Source organism: Cottoperca gobio, chromosome 8 (assembly GCF_900634415.1).
Source record: "Cottoperca gobio chromosome 8, fCotGob3.1, whole genome shotgun sequence".
NCBI classification, from domain to species: Eukaryota; Metazoa; Chordata; class Actinopteri; order Perciformes; family Bovichtidae; genus Cottoperca; species Cottoperca gobio.
This window is the reverse complement of record NC_041362.1, coordinates 17,978,369-18,000,220: the sequence shown is the minus strand read 5'-3', so window position 1 is coordinate 18,000,220 and position 21,852 is coordinate 17,978,369. Positions and strand designations below refer to the sequence as shown.

At 43.5% G+C, this 21,852-nt stretch overlaps 2 protein-coding genes across 4 annotated transcripts in view; both read left to right on the top strand.

Annotated features, from left to right (window-relative positions):
• The window catches only part of LOC115011918 (nucleolar protein dao-5-like), a 35,279-nt gene extending 31,065 nt beyond the window's left edge, over positions 1 to 4,214 (top strand). For all 3 annotated transcript variants that reach the window (XM_029437199.1, XM_029437198.1, XM_029437200.1), the window contains exon 5: positions 29 to 4,214. In XM_029437199.1, the coding sequence (XP_029293059.1) occupies positions 29 to 3,153 (3,125 nt within the window). In that variant the 3' untranslated portion in view covers positions 3,154 to 4,214. The remainder of the gene's footprint in view (positions 1 to 28) is intronic.
• Positions 4,215 to 13,872: 9,658 nt separating this feature from the next.
• The window catches only part of LOC115012233 (serine/threonine-protein kinase N2-like), a 39,907-nt gene continuing 31,927 nt past the window's right edge, over positions 13,873 to 21,852 (top strand). The window contains exons 1-3 of the mRNA XM_029437723.1: positions 13,873 to 14,017; positions 14,313 to 14,570; positions 14,727 to 14,895. Coding sequence (XP_029293583.1) covers positions 14,869 to 14,895 — 27 coding nt within the window. The 5' untranslated portion in view covers positions 13,873 to 14,017; positions 14,313 to 14,570; positions 14,727 to 14,868. The remainder of the gene's footprint in view (positions 14,018 to 14,312; positions 14,571 to 14,726; positions 14,896 to 21,852) is intronic.

Genomic DNA, 21,852 nt, shown 5'->3' with positions numbered 1-21,852 from the left:
CTTGTGCTGTGTTCCCCCCCCCCCCCAGATGTTACCAAACCAGCCACACCAGCATCCAAAAAGCCTGCAGAATCCCCCCTTACCCGCCCTTCCTCCACAACAAAGTCAGCAAAACCTGAGACCCCCAAATCAGCCTCCAAATCAGACGTCACCGCCAAAAAACCTACTGCCAGTAAGGCCGCGGACACAAAGACACCTATCCGCTCCAAAACAGACAGTAAGCCCACACCTTCCAAGGATGCCTCCAAGACCCCTGGCTCCAGAACAGCTGGAGTCAAGAACTCCGCCCCCAAGAAAACTGTGGGCAGCAGCACTCCGACTCCAGTGAAACGAGGCCCCAAAGCTGCATTTGAAGCAGATCCTGGAAAGGAAATTGCCGCTGCTGTAGCGGCCGCTGCTGCTGCCGCTGCAGCTATCGCTACTGCGGCGGCTGTCATTGCTGGGCCAGAGGAACCAGAACCAGCTGTGGCGCCATCTGTTGCAGATGCACCACAACTGATCTCAAGCCAGACAGAAGCAGTACAAGAAAAAACTTCAGACCCCACACCAGAACCAGTCTCTTCACCAGTGTTAGAACTAACACCAGAACCTGTGCGGGAACTGACACCAGAACCTGTGCGGGAACTAACACCAGAACCTGTGCGGGAACTGACACCAGAACCTGTGCGGGAACTAACACCAGAACCTGTGCGGGAACTGACACCAGAACCTGTGCGGGAACTAACACCAGAACCTGTGCGGGATCTGACACCGGAACCTGAACAAGAACCAAGTCCAGTCCAAGTACGGGAAACATCTCCAGAGCCCCTCCCAGAACCATTGTCAGACCCAGATCTGGGAGCTGAACCAGTCCATGAAGCAGCCTCCGTTGTTCAGCTATCAGCTCAACTGGACCTCTTCAAATTTGAGGAGTCGGCCAAAGACTCTTCCCTGGGAACTACTGTCATGTCTCCTCCTTGTTCCCCACCAGGCCTCGTTTCTCCCACCAGAGAGCCACAGAACGCCTCTTCTCTGCTGGACATGCATGTCCAGTCTGATCTCATGGACAGGAACCAGGACCTGGCTCACTTTGCTCCCCAAAGCCTAGTCAATTCAATGGACTTCCACACAGAGGAGGAAAAGGAGAATAAAGACCAGTTTGAGGCACAGAAGTCAAGGGAAGAGGAGGGGGAGGAGGATGAAGAGGAGGATGAAGAAGAAGAGAAAGAGAACCTGTTCATGCCTACCTTCAAAGCTCCATCAGCAGAGACCTTCAACATGATGGCACAACCTCACGTGTTGGGGGCCTCGCCCATGGATGATTTCACCCCCAGGGACCTGCTCTCCCCTCATGAAAAGGAGGAAGCGGTGGAAAAAGCTGATGAGGAGATAAATGAGGATGATGAGGAGGAGGAGGATGAAGATGAGGAGCAGAGGAGACTTGGCCACCAGCCTTCATCCCTGGTCACCGACATGAGCACGTCTCAGCCCTCCGAGGAGTTCCAAGTGAGGTCCTCCGCCTTTGGTGGTTCTGTGGGGTGGCAAGGCGACGACCTGCTGTCCGGAATGGACTCTGAGGACGTGAGCAGCTGCACCAGCAGTCGGCAGCAGGGCGTGTCCGACCTCAGCAGCACCCAGCACACTGCGCTACTGGAAGGCACCCAGAGCTCAGACGCCCTGGTCGACTCGAGCCTTCTCATGGGTTCTCCCAACGTGGAAACTCTGGCTAACGAGGAGGAGGAAGACGAGGACGAAGAGGACGAGCGAGTGGACGATATGGACCTGAGTTCAGAGAGAGTCGAGGAGCAACACAAAGTGTTGCTGCAGCAAGAGCAAGATGAGGACGAGGATGAAGACGTGGAGATGCACAGTGAAGGAGTGACAGAGAGCTGCGGGAATGTAGATGAAGATGACTTTAACGAGGAAGAGCGCTTAGACAACCTAAATCGCTCCGCTCCTCCGCCTTGCACGCCCCCTACCTCCTCCTGGGGCCAAACCATCCCCTTCTGTGATACCTGGGCTCAACCGACCTCACTGCTCTCCGTCTCCTCCCCCAGCCCTCTATCTGACCGCGGTGCAGCTGAATCTGAAACGCCCATCCTGTCTCCTGCCCATGCACACTTGGACAGCAGTGCCCCTTGCTTTGCTCCTCAGTCAGAGCAAGAGCCCGGGCAGCATCTGTCAGCCCACGAGGAGGTGAAGATCTCAGCAGATGAGGAGGCTCATGCCTTGTTTGCTGCCCCAGCTGGAGGCATGTCCCAGCCCAGCACTGCTGCGGCTGCCCATAGCAGTAGTGAGACAAGCACGCCAGAGGAACTCCGTGACTACGACAGCAGCTCTGGGGTGGAGTCCCGCTCTGACAAACAGCAGACCCCAGTGCCTGCTTCACACCAACCTGACATGGAGCAGGACCTGGGAATTCACTTAGAGAAAGGCGATGGAGAAGAGGAGGAAGCTGAGACGCTCCCTGCCGATGAAGTCCTAGGAACGGGACCCCCAACTGCTCCAGCATCCGCCCCGTCCTCTCCCTCCACCTCAGGAGATGAGGCCAGCGACACTGAGGGCGAGATGCAAATAAACGACCCAGACGCACCGCCGATGATGGACGAGAGTGCCGGATTTGAAAGCCCCCCTCCCACCTGCAGTCTGCCCGCTCTTGATGAGGACGAGGAGGTGGGGGGGACACCTGCCGGAGACGGCGAAGAGGACGGAGGCGGGACCACCCCTCAGTCAGCCAACTCTGTTGCGTCTTACGGCTTCGACTGCACCACATCCAACTCCAACGCCCACTCCATGGCTGAGAGCTGTGGGAAGAGCCCGGGAATCTTCTCCCTGGAGAACGAGGATCAGCTGCCAGAGGAGGCCAAGGACCCCTCCCTCATCAAGGAGCTGACCCTGCCATCAGCCGCTGCTGCCGCCCAGGCGGAGGACCTGCTCGGCAGACCCGTGGACCTGATGCCCTTTGGCTACCGAGGAGACAACCAGCCGGGCAGTCTAGATGAGCACCACTACATGCTGGGGGGAAAGATCGCAGCAGACCACCTGGAGGAGGTCGACCCGTTGGAGCCCAGTCACCACATGGGGGACATGGAATCTGGAGACACCGGCGACCAGCCACCCTACTACTCTACCATATGTGATAAGACTGATAGTTTTCTGGCAGGTAATGTATAAGTCGCTCCTATTACCCCCTGGAATGCACCTTTTCCCCGCAACCCTCCCCGTTACCTGTTGTTTGTTTTCTCTCCAGTTGGGTTAGAAGGCTTAGAAAAAGAAAAAAAAAGAAGAGCAAGATTGTAGGAAAAGATTTTAAAAAATGAACAAAGGAGATGGAAAAAAAAATGACTGTAGCAATTTTTAAATGAAGCCTCCCTCTTTCATACTGTTATGGTCATGGTTATGAGTGTACGGCGTATACTCCTTTATGTACAATAGCTACTACCATTTTCTAGTAGAATGTTCTTTTTAAGTAACACTGCATATCCTGTAGCCCCTGATGGGGTATTGACTGATTGGTCCACTGGGACTGAGCTTTTAAACCGAGGAAAAAAAAGAAAAAAAAACACAGACGGAATGAAATGGACTCATTGTATATTTATCCTACTGTTTTTACCGAACAAGTGTCAAGTTTTTTTGTATTTGCTTATTTGTTTTTTCTGTTGAAACCTGGTCCTCCCTACCCTGTGTACACACGCTTCATGTTCAACAGCACCATAGCGATAGTCCCATGCTCCTTTTAAAAAGTTTGTGTCTCAAGACTTTTAGCTATCAAAATAAAGGCTAGATATTAACACGGCAGATTTGTTTGAGTTAGGTGTGGGAGTATTAGATTGCAGTTGGTGAAGTTTTTAATGTGTGCTTCAAGAGGCTCTACGCTCTTTGCATAGGTTGTTAAGGTATATAACGTGCAGTCACGTACAGTATGTGTTTCAGGCATTGGTTTAAGTGGCTAAGCTTCAAGCCTCAGTTAGCTGATCATTCGTGTTCCAGAAGAGACTAACAACTAGCCTTTTATTTGTGATGAGACCCTGCATTGTCCTACATTGCTATCACAGTTGAGCTTTACACTCATAGTGAGCGTTTGGTTTACTATTTCAACAGTATATTGCATGTTTAACTAACATAAAGACTATGTACTACCTTGAATTTGAAACAATTCTACACTAGACATGTTCATCAATGAATGGTTCACTAGGTTATCTTTCAAAATTCCATTAAAACATCATTGCAAGGCATTTTGTTCCTGTTTCTTATTTTCCCTATGGATCCAGCATGCTTGAACTTACTGTCCTCGTGTTCGAGTCGCTGTGTATTTGTATGTCTACACAAATAATTTCCCATGGCATCTCCTACTCTTCACCATGGGAATAACCGGTAAACAGGAAGTGATGCATCATTGTACAATGGTGTTGCATATAAAATGGAATTTTGGTCGAATCAAAAAGGTGATCACAATGTTGTCCCTGTGCCCTGTTCTCCAGCATGCTTATGCCTTCATGACATTTTCAGATTCTACACAAGCTGGCCAGGTGGCGCTCACTTAAAGGTACCCTGTGGAGGTTTCATCAAAACGCATTGCGTGTACTCTTGAGGTTTAACAGACCCGTTGAATGTATTTCCCTTCTCATATAACACTTTATTAGCTGAATATAACATTTTAATCCTACGTTCTCTACATCCATGTCTGCTATTATGCAGTCTGTTGGTGCTTTATCGCCACCAACAGTCAGTCAGAGGTACGGCTGTACCGAATGTCATTTTTATACATTCGAAACATCTATTTAGGTACTCGAATGAAGCTTTGAATATATGTCGGCCTATTTCATGTAGACATCACGCAAAAAAAAGAAATAAAAATCGGATTCAATGAGCTAGTCTTTTTATTTTATTAAATCAACTCGTCAGTTTCGTCAATGCTACATGTAAGTGCGGACTGAGCGCCGTGACCCTCGCTGAGTGTGGTTGTGACTGAGATCGAGGGGAAGAGAAGCTGCTTTGTCCCCTGCCTGCCCGAACCAGTCATATGTTCTAGTAAACTTACCCAAACCCGCTCGACCTGCGCATCACTATTATGCAGCCACCAATGGAATCTAATTATACAAATACATTTTAGCCTAATCTTTATCTGTATCTGTGCAGAAATACCGACTTTAAACAGAATGAATAGTAGAGCTGCAACAATTAGTCGACTAAACGATTAGTCCATCGACAGAAGAATTATCGCCAACTGTTTTGATGATCGATTAACCGTAAGTAATTTTTCCTGCATAAATCTCATAAAACCAGAAGCCCACATACTTACGCAAAGAAAACAGACACAAAAGTAAAAACATTGCTCCATAGCACTAGTACTAAACTTCACAGGGTACCTTTTAACAGCAATTAAGCAGGAAATGTTCTTACACACGTTTAAACACTCAAACAGGGGAATGTTCCACACACACATTCAGCACATTGACAAACATACACACAGATGTACTGAAACAGCCCGTCTTTGTACAAGCCACTTGAAAGCATCTGAATGTTGACGCTCAAGAAGACCAAACACGTTTGACCCTTTTGTGCCTTTTTCCTCTGACCTGCCCGCTCCTCATCCAAACCCTGACATGGAAAAAAAAACGTACCAGACGCCTTGTATCAAACCCTCACACACCCCTTTGAAAGTCTTCTAAATTGTTAATCTATTCATGAGACTCTTAAGTCCAGTTTCAGGTTTGTGTTTTGGGACATCACTGCTTTCCTTTTGACAATATACAGTTAGATAGAGGCACCTGAAATAAGGCGTCAGCATCATTTTCATGACTTGGTGATTAGTCATGGCAATACACAAGTACATTTTATACCATACATTACTTTAGTATTGTCGATGTGATGTTTTTGTTGGTCTAGTCCTCCATGTTTTCATTTGTCTCTTCATATACCTGTTGTCTGTATGTACTGTGTGTTTATATGACTGCTGTGTTGCATGATAACCAACGTATTGAAAGATGACAAAGCAGCAATGAGTGTGGAATACCTGTTTACTATAGTTTACATTAATAAAGCAATCAAAGGAATATATGGTCATATTAAAGAATATGCAACTTTAGAGAGAAAACATCATGCAGTAACTACCTTATGATTTGTAGAAACTGTATATTTATTCCTGTGTCATGGATGTCACTTTATTTTGAGAGCCCCATTCTTTTTTCGTTACACCTTCGCCCTCTTGTCAAATCTCTCCTGAACCCTCTTCTTCCTGGTCCCTGTTGTTGTACCACCCGTTCTGTTTGATGCATGCATCTCTAATGGATGCACCAAGTGATCTTGACTGTCTCACAGGAGACGAGAAGACGGATGAAGTGGATGAAGATCACAAGCTGCAATCACACTCGCAGGAAGACAACCGGAACCAGAACCACACTACCGCTGATCCTATAGCCAACGGCCACTACTTGGCATTGGTCCCAGGCAACAGGAGGCCCATTGATCCGACTGTTGCGGCGCATTTCGCCAACATCGCACCCCCTTCTCCTTTGATAGAGGCCAGCGTTGACAGTCGCACCGGCGGTGAACAGTTAAGGAGGCTGGAGCAGCACCAAGAGAAGCTGAGAGAGATGCACCACCGTCAAGAACAGGAGAGGCAGAAGAAGCAGTGGCTGGAGGAGGAGCGGCTGAGGCTGGAGCAGCAGAAGCAGCTGGAGAAGCAGCGCAGGGAGCTCCTCCAGCTGCAGCTTCAACAGCAGCAGCAGGAGCACCGGCACCGCAGGCAGGTTCTGCAGTGGCAGCTGGAGTTGGAGCAGCAGTACCGCATGCAGCAGAAACAGGTCCAACAACAGCAGCAGCTGAGGAGGAGCCCGACTGGAGTCATGCTGTCCCCATCCTCGGGGCTCTGCACCATCTATGAAGCCATGGAAACCAGCGACGAAGAGGACGGGGAGCAGAACAGGAACATGCAGGTGGCAGGCAAGAGGGTGCCGTCCTCCCACAGCGCCACACAGGATTTCCAGAGGCAGCTACGTCCGGTGCCTCCACAAGACCTGGAATGGAACAAGAAGGTGGACATGGTGCAGCAGCTCATCAACCAGACCTTGATGCTGTCTGGAGATGGAGGCTGCCCTCCTCTCCTCCTCCTCCCTGTGGGGTCAGGGGGCACCTTAAGCCCCTTGGAGAGCAGCATGTGGCCCGACCTGCTGCCTCAGCACAGCCCTCCTGCCGCTACAGTCACCTCCGTCAGCAGCTACTCCCCGGACAGCCGGGGCAGCTCTCCGCCTGGAGACTGGACTGTGGTGGAGGTGGAGACCCAGCACTGAAGACAACTAATCAACAAGTTGATCAACCGATGAACAAATCGATTAAAGGAATAGTTCATCATTTTTGGGAAATACAACATGCAGTAGTTGCTTTCTCACAGAGTCAGCATGGAAGAGGAATGATACCACTCTGTTGTCTGTGGCGCCGGTTAGCTTAACACAAAGACTGGAAACATGAGCAGTTAGCCCTCTGTACAAAGGTAACCAAATCAACCAACCATCACCTCACTAACGCTCACTCATTACCATGTTAAATATCATTTGTGCAATAGCCCTACGTACAAAAAACGACAATTCACCTTTTCCAGCAAACATTTATGGAGCGTTTGCTAGGCAACCGGCAGAGACTCCAGGGAGTTACTGGAAAAAGGGATGTGTCTCAATGGTAACCCTCGATTTGCCTTCGAGATTGACTAATGGTTAAGGTTTGGTAGATTGCCGGGCAGAGAGTCTCGTGAGAGTTCTCGCAAAGTTTAGCAAATCGAGGGTTTCCATTTTGGCCTGTAGCCTACCCCTCGTAAAATCCCTTTTAAAGTTTTTACACTTTGTTAGCTTTGTACAGAGCCAGGCTAGCCGTGTCCAGTCTTTATGCTAAGCTAACCGGCTGCTTGCCATAGCTTCATATTTAATGAGCAGACGCGAGAGACACAATCATCTCACCTAACTCTCTGCCAGATAGCGAATGAGCATATTTCATTACTGATTACTTTGATTATGCGTACATCCTAAGACTAAAATTAAGTGACAGATTTTTTATTTATATTGGAAGAAAATAACATTCTTACAATGCAGTCGTATCTGAAGCCATACAGGAATTTCAATGATACAAGTTGTGATGACTTCACAAAGGTTTTAATCCCTTATTCTTATCAGAACAAATAAGCTGTAGACGCACCGTGTCATTAATTCATGTTATCCGGACATGCACATCACATACTGTAGCCTCGCATTAGAGCGTGTTTCCTTACCAGAAGCACTTAATAGCACTCCTCGGATGTCTTACTCTGAAACACTGTAACCGTTTTAGAAACGCTTTGTCATGTGTTGTGTGGGGCTGTGCTCCACTGTAGACTCTTCTCTTTTTTATGACCTAATATTGGTCACCCTCTCAAATGAGAGATTGAGCTATGACAAATTGCACTTGTTTTTTCTTCTATTTATTGTGTAGGTCAAAGTATTTATACGGGTAAGTGGCAGTACTGTTAATAGATTTACATGTTTGTGGACTTACGAACCTCAAAATCCTCAGAGTGAAGTGAAAAAATATTTGAAACAACATATTTGTGCGTCAAATAGGAGTGATGCTGTGATATAACCTCCCCCCCTCCCTCGCACATCCACCAGTCTCCCAGTCTGGTCAGTAAATGTTACTGTGACTTCACTGGACAACCATGTTTTCATGGACCTAATAGAGTCGTCAGTCATGGAGGAAGAGGCGGTGTGAGAGAGAAGAAGGCTCTCCTTGTGCTGCGAGGGGAGGGAAGGTTAGGAGGGTGCTGCACTGGGTGGGGGTAAGGGTGCTGGTGGTGGGAGGGGGGTGTAGTTGTTGTCTTCCCTCTCACATTCCAAAGTTGAAAGCTCATTTCCTGGGTCGACCAGTATTCATGGAGTCTCCGAGGTTACCGATGATGTCATGGTGGGAGAGAAAGGAGGATGTCTGAGATGAGACAATGCATCGCTCTGGCAACCAGTCGGGGGGAGGATGAGGTAGTTGAGTACCAACACTCAGCCCGTGCTCTTTGCTTATGTGTTCACTTTCACATAAAACTGTTTTTATTTTCCTACAAATTCTCCATATATGTTTGCTCTTGTGATTTGTGCACTATATCAGAAACATGCTTGATAATTATGACGGGAAAAATCACTTCATCAGGATATCTCATATCAAATATTGATTTTAAATGTCTCGCGTGCAGAAAAGAAGCACCTGTGTCTGTGTCTGTGTCTTTGTGTCTGTAGAGGTAGGCGAGGCCAGTGGGAGAAATGAAAAACAACACCGCCACCTGTTGGCTGCATGAGAGAGACACTAACATGTTCAGCACAACGTCACCATGACGTTAACTTCCAACCCACCGTCAGATCTGTGTTTTCTATTCAGATCTAATGCCCTTTACTGTTCTGCACTGCTACTATAAGTACAATGCACACTTTTATATGAAACGGGTTAGGGTTAGGGTTAGGGTTTTATATGTTTTGTCAAATTATGGAAACAGTTCATGTAGCCACTGCTGCTGCTATGCTGCTATATATTATCATATCTAAGAGTTTTTACTACTTTATCACGACTTATAACCTTTACATATGAGCAAGCACAACTAACAATAATAATGCATGCATTTATAAGTACCTGTGTGTATCTATAGTGCCTCAAGTTCCTTTACATTGATATTTTGTGTAACTTTGTCATTAAATTCCCTATATTACAATTATTATACAATTTAAGTGTTTACATTTTTAATAGTTTAATATCTGTTTTATGAATATTTGTCATCATCTTCTTTTGTATTGCAGAAACGTTTTGTGGTGTTTTTGTGCCGGTGGCCAAATCAATTTCAGTATGAAATGTGAAACATCACCGCTTCCGAACTATGAAATAAATTGATTTGAAATCTGTCGTCCATGTTTGTGTTGTTGTGCTTATGTCAGGCCTTTACTCTTCACTTTATATGGAAGAAATGAGATGCAGAACCTCAGATACATTAGATACATTAGATGTATGTAGCACTTTACAAAATAACTCTCACAAAGTCATTTACAAGAAGAACAGAGTAGCCCTCCTGCTGTCAGGACTATTGCCATGTATAAAGACAATAACATTGAAAAGAACAGGTGTTACGCATGTAAACAGGTTATTTTCCACAGGACCTTTAATAAAGAAAGGAAAAGGTGACGGATTTACTGCTGTCTTTCGCTGTTCCTTAATGACAAGTGTCCAGTGGTGGAAAGTAACTAAACTAAAGTAATGTATTTAAAACCCTATACCTCACTGGGGACATTTTGGCTTCTTCATTTTTTTTACCATTTTGGCTGTGGGTTTATTTTTTATTTCATTTTGGAAGTTCAACCTCAGCTTCTATAATTAGTCTATAATAAACTGTGTAGCCAAAACACAAATACAGACAGTGAGACCCTTGAGGACAAAAATGTCTCCATTAAAACCCATTAAAACCACAGTCGTTGATCCCACGGCCATTACATCTTAAAATCCTTCTATTATATCAGGCTTTCAATCTAGAGCCCTGGCAGATAGCATATTTACCAGACAGTTACATGTTTTCCTATAGGGCACATGCATTTTTCATGGTTTCCTGCACAAAAAACTAAAATGCTTCATAATCAATGTTATGGCTTATAATTGACATTCCAGATTGTGAAATAAAATCCCCCCTATCATTTAGTATACAGTTTTACAAAATAAATACAAAACAACAGTGGAATTATGGCAACAAAGTGCCATTTAAAGGGTTACAATCAGAACATAATTTAATATTTGGTGGTTTTTCTTAAGAAATATAATGAATATAGTTCTTTTTATAGCAGTTTATGGAAGTTTAATTTATTTGTTTTTTTTAATCTGATTGCACAAAAATACAAATCCCAGACTTTGATCAAATAAAAAGATACATGCCACACAGAAAATAATTCTAATTTTGTGGTTGTTTCCATACAAACAACAGTGGCATTATGTTAACAAATTGACATTTAAAGGGTTAAAATTCCCAAAAATTAATGAATATTTGTTAATGATTAAGAAGTCTGAAGTTTATTAAAAGATTTAACTCAGTGAATGTGGAAAATAATGTTCATATGTCATTTTATGGCAGCGTTATCACTTAGGTTGCTTAATTACATTTCCCCCACCCTGCTGTTGGTTTTATAGCTGTTTGAGGGAAAACGTACCCTGTTGTTATTGTTATTAGTGCATAGAGCTTAGTAACATCACGTTACCGCTCACCCAGCCTCAACCTGACTCCAGGTCTCATCAGCGAGTTATTGAAAACACCTCTGTGGGTGTACTGGCCCTTTAAGTGCAATTGTGTACCGATACTATAGTACTTGAGTATTTCCATTTTCTACTACTGTCTACTACTACTCCACTACATTTCACAGGTAAATGTTGTACTTTTTACTCCTCTACATTTAGTTTTCATATTATGAGATTACACACAAAACATGTGCTAATGTTTTGAAGATGTCTTCTGTCTTGTTGGGACTCCTTGTCAGATGTCTAGGAGTTGTTAGCTGTTTCACCAAAGAGAGATTTCCACTCTAAATTTCTCCAATGTCTTCATTTAAAGGGAGGTTAGCTTTTGCTAATGCTAAAATGACACATTCAGAAGAGTGTCCTAAACTCAGCAAACTAACTGAGTAATGTCAGTTTAATACCATATCTATATAAAGTGTGCTTAGCAACAATAACCAAACCAAATAAAACCCTGTAGTGTTTTAAGTTGAGTGAGGGTGCGCTTTATTGCTCATGAGTTAATTTTGTTTGTTTGTAAGAGAAAAAATGTCTTATTTTTCTTTTAAAAGTTACAAAGTGTCACTTTAAATGACTGTTTAAGGCCCAAAGAGGTCCAATTAACCAATTACAAGCAAAGATTAGAGAAGCGTCCAAAAATGGTGTCAGATCTTTGCAACATCATTACTCGCTAAATACTAATGAACGACTTGTACTTATATTGGAGTATTTTAAGATTGTTGTATTGGTGTTTTTGGTTTTGTTTTTTTACATAAAAAAGGATCTTCTACTACTACTAAAACATTATTTGCTTTTGGATACTGACTTCCTTACATTCAGACATTGGGTGAAAGTTTACAGAGACATGTGTTGGGTGACAATGCTGACCCATCATCTGCCATTAACACACACTGAAACCAGTCTCCGTGAGCGTGCTGATCCAAAAAATCTCTGTGGAAAGTAATTACTGAAAGGAAAAACTGCTTTTGAAGGAGGTGTGAGCATTGATTTTTTTTAAAAGAAGGTTATCAAACGTCATGGTTCACTGTTATCTTCCCTACAAAAACACATTATGATAGATAATAAATTTGACAGCATCTAGTAGTATGTACTTTATGGGGTCAGAGGTCAATGAAATACGTTATTGTCTGATGAGGTATACTCATGAAATTGGGTTTGCAGACAGCATGACCAAGCACAAAAGAAAATACAGCAGAACAAAACGTATAAAGAAACCACATCAAACTTAACCAAATTGATTTTGTTAATAGTGTTAAGTTAAAGGGTCAAAGATGCTGCATCTTCAAGCTGCTCCTAAATAACCAGTACTGTCAGGGATGTAATTAGGCTCTCTGGGGGGAAACCCTTTCATTGACAGGGTAATGAATACATGAGTGAGTTAGTAAATTTGTTCCCCCTGCGTATGTTTTAGGGCGTTTCTTCCTTTTGTCTGTGAGATAATCCAGTGATACAGAGCTCATATTGTTGCTGCAGCCGTCTAATGCTTGGTAAATTCTTCTTGTGGTGGCCATAAGGCCTTCATTCATCCATCTATTGTAGTAACGTGCAGGCTGGTTGGGATTCCTCCCTGTGCTGATTTGCTGACAGCAGATGAGAACAAATGTGAGAGTTTGATATATAAATGTTGCACTTCACTTTTTTGAAAATTTAAAGACGCAATAAAGACGCACTCCTCTGCACATGGGCCCCCCAAGTGGGTTAATCAGCCCATGAAGTATCTGCATATTTCCCAAAAATGTTTAGCTTTCTTTTAGAATTCAAAGGCCATCTAACACATGTATGAATAAGCTGCACATTACCGTATATGGCCTCTATAAATTGGGAATACTTAAATTGACCATGTAAACTTCAGTAACAGTGGAGCTAACATATTTGTTATCTATCGTTAGCTTTCTGGGGCTACTTTACTGTTATGTTGAATGTGATCAACAGGTATCAGGTGCAAGCAGGAGGGCGCTCGGCTGCCGCAGAGATCTGCGCCCATTTACAGCTGAGTGCCTGCGTCAAGCTGGACTACAGGAAGCCACAATAACAGGACAGGAACGAATATATTGATTTCAAAATAAATAATAGGTTTCATCAGGTGTTACTGCGCAAATGACTGCCAAATTCATTTAAAACATCCAGACAGGATGCGTGTAGGTACAAAATATACTGACTTGTAATACTGTTTAACTGTACAGAGCTGCTCAACAGTAGGCTACATATTCACACATTTTACTTTCAGATACAACTAATGAGGGTGCATCTGAATAGAGCGTATATCCAAATTGGTTTTCAATTCGACTCCCAATCACACGCGACGATGTCTTGCCCACGGACACTAAAACACGTGGACAGGAGGACCTGGGATTCGAACCTCCAGCCCTGTGAATAGTGGACCAGCCGGTCAACTCCCTTGGAATAAGTTTGGTGCTTGTTAGCCTAATGATTCTACCACCACTGCCATTAAATAAACTGCATTTATTGTTACTAACTATTTGTTCTAACACTATGTCATGTATGTAATGTAATGTGTTATATTAATTAACCCACTGGAACCTCTCAGTTGTGTGTAACACGAGCGCCCTCTAGCGCGGCCCCTGCAGACTTGAGTAGTGCGCCCCAAACTCAGTTGTCAGTAGGCTGTCGCTAATGTTGTCAGGTAGCGCAGTTAAAATACTGTAATAATTAGTTATCGTCGGTAAAAATGTGTTTTATGTATGCTGTACGTTAAAGGGGACTTCCACGTGCCACAGCAAATGCTTCTGTGACTATGACTGTCGTGAGTAATTTGTTGTAATTTGTTGAGCACAAGATATCAGTGACTTTGCTAGCTTGATTGTTGCCGGTAGTTTTCTTAAGGATTCTCCGTGTTGTTGCTTGCTAACTAACCAACAGTTTAGCCACATTAATCATACAACTCAATGTTCTTATATATTTATGAAGTAACCCATTTCAGTGGTAAAACATGCAATGGCATGAATTGACACACAACGCAGCTTTTATTTTGAAGGCTGTAACCGGAAGTCACATTCTTTATTCTGAAACTGACTTAACATCTGTCCCCTCCTCCCCAGCATCGCTCACCGGCTCTAAGCTTTCCGCAGAGCCGAGCAGGAGTGCAGCGCCGCCGGGGAAGATGGCCTCAGTTTCCACTAATACGCAGAGCAGAGTTTGGTGGTGAATCCTGGAGGGTTTAGGGTTTCCTCACAGTGTTTTCCTCCCTGAACACGAGAAGATACCCTGTAGGAGAGGTCGCTTTTTGTCTACTACAGGACAGACTGCACTGCGTGATGCAGATCAGAGTCCAAGAGTTGACATCCTGCTGCCAGGAGGTGATGGTCTCCTCCTCTCTCCTCTGCTCACCTGCTCCTCTGTCGTGCCTCCAAACGTCACGGTGTTAACAATTTATTCATGGGCTCTTCGTGCAACTCGGTACATCAAACTGCGCATTCAACGGGACTGTTGAGTGTTTTTATTTTATTCTACAGGACATCTTATGTTGGACTGTTTGTATTCAATCCCTGGAGGAGTTCAACTGTAATGTCTACAATGATCTGACGGCTGTAAAGTGAGGCAAACATTAGCAGAAGTCACCTGTCGTCGCCATCTAATTGGCTGTCTGCGCGGCACATGATGGCCAATAACAACGAGCTACAAGTGAGTTTCCCAACTTTTGCTTTTTCATTACGAACTGTTTTAACGCTGCTATGTTAGGGTGCATATTAGATCTTAAAGTAATGCACTTGGGAAGTAAGGATTTCATGTGTGGGAAACATCGGGATATGTTTTAATTGATCTTGTTTATCTGTAGTGGTGGGAGGAGGTCTGTGACAGAAACACTGACGAGGGATAGTGTTCTCTGAAATGTTATTCCTGTGGTTTAGCATTGCACTTCCATAAGGTTGAGGCATTGGCAAAAGACAGCTTTTAACAAAAGAATAAGAAAAAAGATTAGTCTAAATTAAAGCTGAAAAAGGACAAGACAGCCTGACTTGTAGTCCTTAGAATGGGTCATGTTCCTAAAACGCTAGCTCCTACAGCTCCCATAATGCAATTCAATAGTATCTTCCATTACACCTTACATGCCTGATAAATGCCCACCTCATTCGAAGTGCACACACCAAATCTGTGTCATAGATCCGTTAGCAATTTGTATTCTTCACTGCCACATTCTCATCACTGGATTTAAGGTGGATCTGGGAAGGATGCTCACGTTTACTACTCGGGAGTTGCAGCACTCATGGACTCACAATATTTCGGCTTTACTCTAATCTTTCTTTAAGGGGTCACAATACAAATAGGGTTGGTAACTACAGGTTTAATTTTGAACAGTAAGCCACCATGTTTTTTAGTTTTTTAAACAACTTTGAATCTGAAAAGTAACTAGTAGATAAATCTTTCAAATAAATATAGTGGCGTAAAATCTTTTAAAGCAGCATACAAACGAGCATGGATAAACACTGTTTATTTCACAGCTAAAATCACCACCAGAGCCACTACTTCCTCTACAGCCTTGATACAGATTAGATTGATCAAATTAAATGCAATGATTTCCCATTTGTGACACCGTAGTTTCCCTCAGGTGGAGTCCGGGGTGAGTCATGGAAGGGCTCGAGGTGTTGAGTCTCAGGTCTAATTTAGAGGGGTTGGGTTACAGTTACCCTGGCCTAGTTGTCAGCCTGGCTCAGGACGGTGGAGGAACATTTGAAAAATTAAAGGCTGACTGTGCTGTGGAAATTGCTGTTAAAAATGTTAAATTCCATCAACTTAGTGCATATCTATGAAATTTAAATAAATAATTATAATGTGTTTAAATGTATGTTTGGTAGATGTGTGACGGCATACAATTACAACCACAACCCACTCATGTCTCCTGTATCTCTCTACAAACGTTAACCTGTGTGGGTTTGGTTTCATACAAGTTGTTCCAGCAGCAGAGCAACAAGTGTGAAGTATAATCAAGTCAAGTATTTCCCATTTCCTCAGAAATCCGCTTACTCACACGCCGTCCTTTACACAATCGATTGGACAATCTTTCACTGCTGAATCATTTGTTGTGAGTGAAAACTGGCTTCTTCAATGACAATAGGAGTTTCCCTGAACGGGGAAGGTGCCTCTAATGTTTCTTGGAAAGCTGCGCTGCCTATGTGGGCATGTTGATCATCAGTAACAGTTTTGCATATGGGCCATAGTGCACCAAAAGCCACTTTTACATCTTTACCACAGAAGATTGATCCTTTTTAAAAGCTTCCTGTAAATAAGGGCAGACCATTTACAGCAGTAGTCCAGCCATTTAGTGTTGCAACTCAAGAGCAGCTTTTGTTAGACTTTCCCTGCCGTCTTTCAAAAACCATGCTCATTTATCAGATTTGTATTCTCCTAACCTTAACCCCAGATGGCATCATCAGGGTTATTTTGTCAGACTATAAAAAGTTCCCACTAGAAGACATAATGTTTCACAGACTCTGTACTTCATCTCATTATAGGTAAACTGAACGTCAGATGTGAATTTCAGTGCACCTTTTTTAATACCTAATTATTTCCCAATATCTGTACGCTCACCATTATATTGCATCACTTACTAGTGATTGACTAGTGAGTCATTGAACTACAGTAGATCATGAGTCATAAACAGCACAATTAAATGTAGATTGCTTCTTCCCTGCTGCTAAATGTCTTTATGGCCTCATGACTGAATCTAGAACACCTCAATGATTGCCTGAGCTGCAATTGAGCAATTTCTGCCCGGTCTGATGCATTATGTGACGATGACGAGGGCTCAGCCATCATTACTCTAGTCCAGCAGACAGGCAGTGAGCAACAGCTGATTGAGATCAAGGGGCCACATTGAAAATGATGATGGGCTGAATTTGTCAGAGCGGACCGGGGAACCGCGGTGGGATGATTAAGCGATCGCCCTCTTCCCTTTTTATTTCCCCTGAATATCTAATCATTACTGTGCTGTTGCCGACGGACACTCATCCTATTGGAGGTCATGATTGCTGGGCTCACAGAGGAAAACAACTGAAATGACCGTCTCTTCCTCGCTCCTCTCCCTATGTTAAAAAACACATTATCCTCATATGCACAGAAGGAGGCCATCAGCGTAGTTTAGCTCAACTATTACTGTTTTTCGGCCCTCTCTCTCTTGTTTGCTGCTCCTGCATTGATGTTGGGCCTCCTTCTCCTTTTAGAGGGCTTCAAGGAATGTAAATCAAGTCTCCTGCTGAGGATGTGAGCTCTGCCCTGAGCCGATAACAGAACATACACTTTGAGGTAGCTATATACTCTGCAGATGCCCTCTCATGAATTCTTTATTTCGGTTGGTTTCCTGTAGTTATTATCTATAAGAGTCAGAGGAGCTGCTACTTCTTTTTTCAGCGGTGAGGAGCAAAGGCAACTCTTTCAATTCCTGACTAAATTACTTTTTTATTGATCATCCAAGAGAGTGGGGGCAGCTTGGTCCATTTCTTTAATGGCATCTGAAGACTTTCAAGCCGAGTCATGTGAAGAATCAATACTGGCCGAGGTCTGTTGATGGTCTCACATGTGTTATAATGCACTGGGATATCTTGCATCACACGCACCATAATGTGTGTCTCCAGCTGCCACTGCTATGGATAATAGGATTAGGATGGTGGACTTCACTGTGTGTCTGACCTCCTACGAGGGTAGCATTAGTTCACCCACACAGACTCACACACACACACGCACATAAACAACCCCCCAACAACAGTCCCTCCTGCCTGAATCCAGGATTACACTGTGTCTGCAGAAATCTGTCTCTCCCAGACACACCAGCAGACGAGCTTAAAACCTCTGCAGTGCAGCGTTGACGCATTAATGGGACATCTTAATGGCATTTCTCAATGAACCCGATGGGTACATCTGGCCCGAAGCTCGCTCGTTAGGGTGCAGTTAAGCAGTCCCAATTCATGCCAGAGATGAATGATGATATCTAAAATGCCAACATGGAAAACAAGTCTAAAGCAGAATGGCAATCAGAGAGCCAAGGCCAACGATGCATTCACATGCTCCTCGGATGGTCCATTCCCCGAGTTGGGAAGTCCTTCTTCTGACTTTGTGTGTTTCTGAGCTATAATGTCATTTTTTTTTACTGTGTAAACAACAAGGGGGGCTAAAAAGTTGTATTCAAGTGTTTTATTTTATTACACAGAGCATTTAATCAACACGTTTATATGTGTGTTGCTAAATTATAGTCCCGACTTTACGGGGCACTGACATGAATTTTCCCTCTGGGAACAAATCTTTCCGATTACTCCAACACCATATTAATGTATTCGCCCTGTGATTCAGATCCACTCTAAAATGTAATGGGTTCTTTGTTGGCTCATGCCTTTCACCAGGTTTCATGAAAATCGGATCAGTAGTTTTTCTGTAATCCTGCTGACAGACAGACAAAACGAGCCGAAAACATAACCTAAAAATTCAAAGTATCACTTCAAGCTAGCACCCATGACTCCCTGTGTTTCCGTGCCAGTGTAAAGGCTGCTCCTACTGACCCTCTACCAGCCCATTTCAATTCAGCTGAGCAGTCTGAACGCCAGCTGTTGTTGCTATATGTCATCCAACAGGCTTCCAGAGGAGAAGTCATCATTGATGCCAAGACGAGGAAGAAAATAAAAACAAGAAATACTACAGGGGAACTGGTGACGGATAGAGAACTTGCTAGTTATACTTGTTACTTGTGTTCAGCTACATTTGAGCTTCTTCTAAGCTGGTTGTGTGAGTATTTGAGGGCTTTAAGGGATTGTGGTATTACAGGATTGAAGAATGTGTTGCTACGAAGGACAAGTTAGAGAAACGGTGTTACGCTGAGGCAGCAACATAACGTGAGTTCCATCTAGAAATTATATTTCTCTCGTTATGGCTCGAGGACAGGAAAGACCCAAAGGATGGGAGCCATGTAAGTCATGTGACCTGAGGACCGAGCATTGATTGGTTGGTTGCTAAGGTAGTTTTGTAATGCCAGTGGGCACTGAGGCTCAGCGGGGCTTGTGACATAGTTTGTGGTGTTTGGTCTGGGTTTGTCACTGAAAGACCCGTCAGAGGCAAAAAGGACAGGTATAATAAGAAGAGGTTGTATACATTGAATCAACAGAATAAAATAAAAGTAGATCCGTTCAAAACTGACAATCAAACATGATATTGTGATTTAATATTAACTATTAAACTATTACAAACAATCTCAAACAATCTCACCACAAGGTCCATTAAGGAGCTGTTTGTGATCTTCTTTGGAAGATTGAGTTTGTGAAGTTGTTTCCAAAGTCAAACAATGAACCTTGAACCTCCGATATTAAAAAGTAGTACTGTGGTCATGATTTTCAAATAGGTGGAAGCATTTATTGTAATGCGGTTATTCACCTAGCCCTGCGACTAGTCACTACATCACAGAGCCTCTTAAATCTAATATTTATATTAGATTTATAATATAAGGCACGCTGATTCATTTGTGACACTTTATGTTGTGGCCCGGCCTCAACTCAAGAAGGCCGCGACACAGAGATGTAGCAAAAGATGTACAAAGGTAAAAAAAAAAAACGATGGTTGACGCTATTTGAATAGAAACTAAAGTAGAGAGAAATTGAGGAACCTGGACTTTGTGACCTGATTGTTGTTACACCTGAGGCATATGAGAGGAGTTATCCCACCAGTGTGCTGGGGTCATGTGACAGCCTGCATGTTGTGCTGCAGGAGTGGTGTTAGGTTTAAGGGGAGCACAGACATGAGGCTTCATGGAAGCAGCGGCGCGCTCGGCCGTGATGCCACCCTCAACAGTGGACTCTCTGTTCCGTCAGCCCAGAGGCCAAAAAAGTGAAGAAGAAAGAAAGGAAAAAATGGCTATTATTAACTGTTTGAGAGGGAGAGACAGAGGGTAGCTCAACAACACGGAAACCCTTCAAAATGTAACCCAAACTGGAGCCATTGTTGTTATTAAAGTCTCTGAGGCTGAATTGCTGCACAAACAGTAGTCAGGTGCCATTGTGAGTTTGGCTTTTCTTTTTTTTCAGCATCAACAATGCGTGGGAGATTATGAGGGTTGTAACTGGAAGCGAGGGTGAAACTGATATCATATGAAACTATGAAATTCATTGGTACCAACCATGTAATGGTAGCTCGTCGTAAAGAAGGCTGAATGACGCTCTAAAGGTTATGCTACATCTGTGCAAGGGAAAATCTGGCATGGCCATATTCACAGGGGTCCCTTGACCTCTCACCTCAAGATTGAATGAAAATGGGTTCTATGGGAAGCCAGAAGTCTCCCTTTTACAGACATGCCCACTTTAGGATAATATATATTGACGTATATAATATAATAAGTGGGTGTATGAGCAGTTTTCAAAATAGAAGTGCTCGCCATTCAAGCGCCAAAAAATACATTTCATGCAGAAATCTCAAACTGTCAAAAAGTTTGGATAACAAATCACAGCATGGATTCTTCTGTGGTGTTCCTCGAGGTCTTTGTGTCTCTGTGATATTTTGGAGAGATCTTTCACACTATATCAATTCTTGAGTGGTAGAAAATGGTTAAATTTAGAGATTTATGAGACATAATAGATCATGGGAATGGCCATACTATACCCTATACTAAGCCCTTATACGCTCCAAACTTTCAAATTTGAATATTTCAATGTTTATTACAGATGTATGACCTAAGCTCAAATTAATCTTCTTTCAGATGATGTACTCCACTTCCATGTGGCATATACAGTTGACTTTATTTACCCCTGAACAACCCCCACCCCTCTAAAAATAGGAGCTCAATGGTAAAGGCTTAAAGAAAAGGATGCCGCGTCTACAGAGCAGTCCAGAGAAGAGGCAGAAAAGAGAAAGTTGTGAAGAGATCATTGGCTGGAAGTTTTGATACTTCCCTGCATAGTGTGTCATCTTTGCAGGTGCTGCCATGTGACTTTTCATGGACTGTGCAGCAGTTTTATGAACTCTGTGTTCATATGACTCTAATTTTGGGCTTATTACATTTGTAGCTTGTTATCCAAAAAAACTGCAGAGCATTGCTTCTCTCCTGGCTGCCAGCTGGTGCTCTGTAAACAAAGAAATCAAAGAAAAGACCAAAACTAATAGAGAATTCATCCTCTAACAAGTATTGTGCGTGTAGCCAAAGCCTGATCTAGATTCTTGCTCTGTGCCATAGACCTCCACTGTTGTCCAACAAGACTAAGTCAGCCATGCTAGTGGCTCTGCAAAGCTGTACTTCGCCACAGTGCTAAATGTTAACAACCGCAAGCTAACAGGCTCACAATGACAATGCTGAAGGCCCTGTCACACAGTTGCGTATGGCAGAAACATGCCTGCGTATATGAAAATTAGCTCAAAATGTGTCAGAGTCCAAATACGTCCAACTTTTCCACAGCGGTGTTGTAGCTGACGCATACATAATGAATTATTATACGTATGTCAAACATGGATAGCGTATCACTTACTTATTTAAAACGTATCAGAGCGTCTGTCCAACGGAGCTGGAAAAATGTCATCTGGTTCACGTCATGCTGATGCTGGAGAACGGCTAGAATGTACTCTTGTCGCAGCCTCTCAGCATCCTCCATGCTCTCTGATGATGGGCTGATGTAT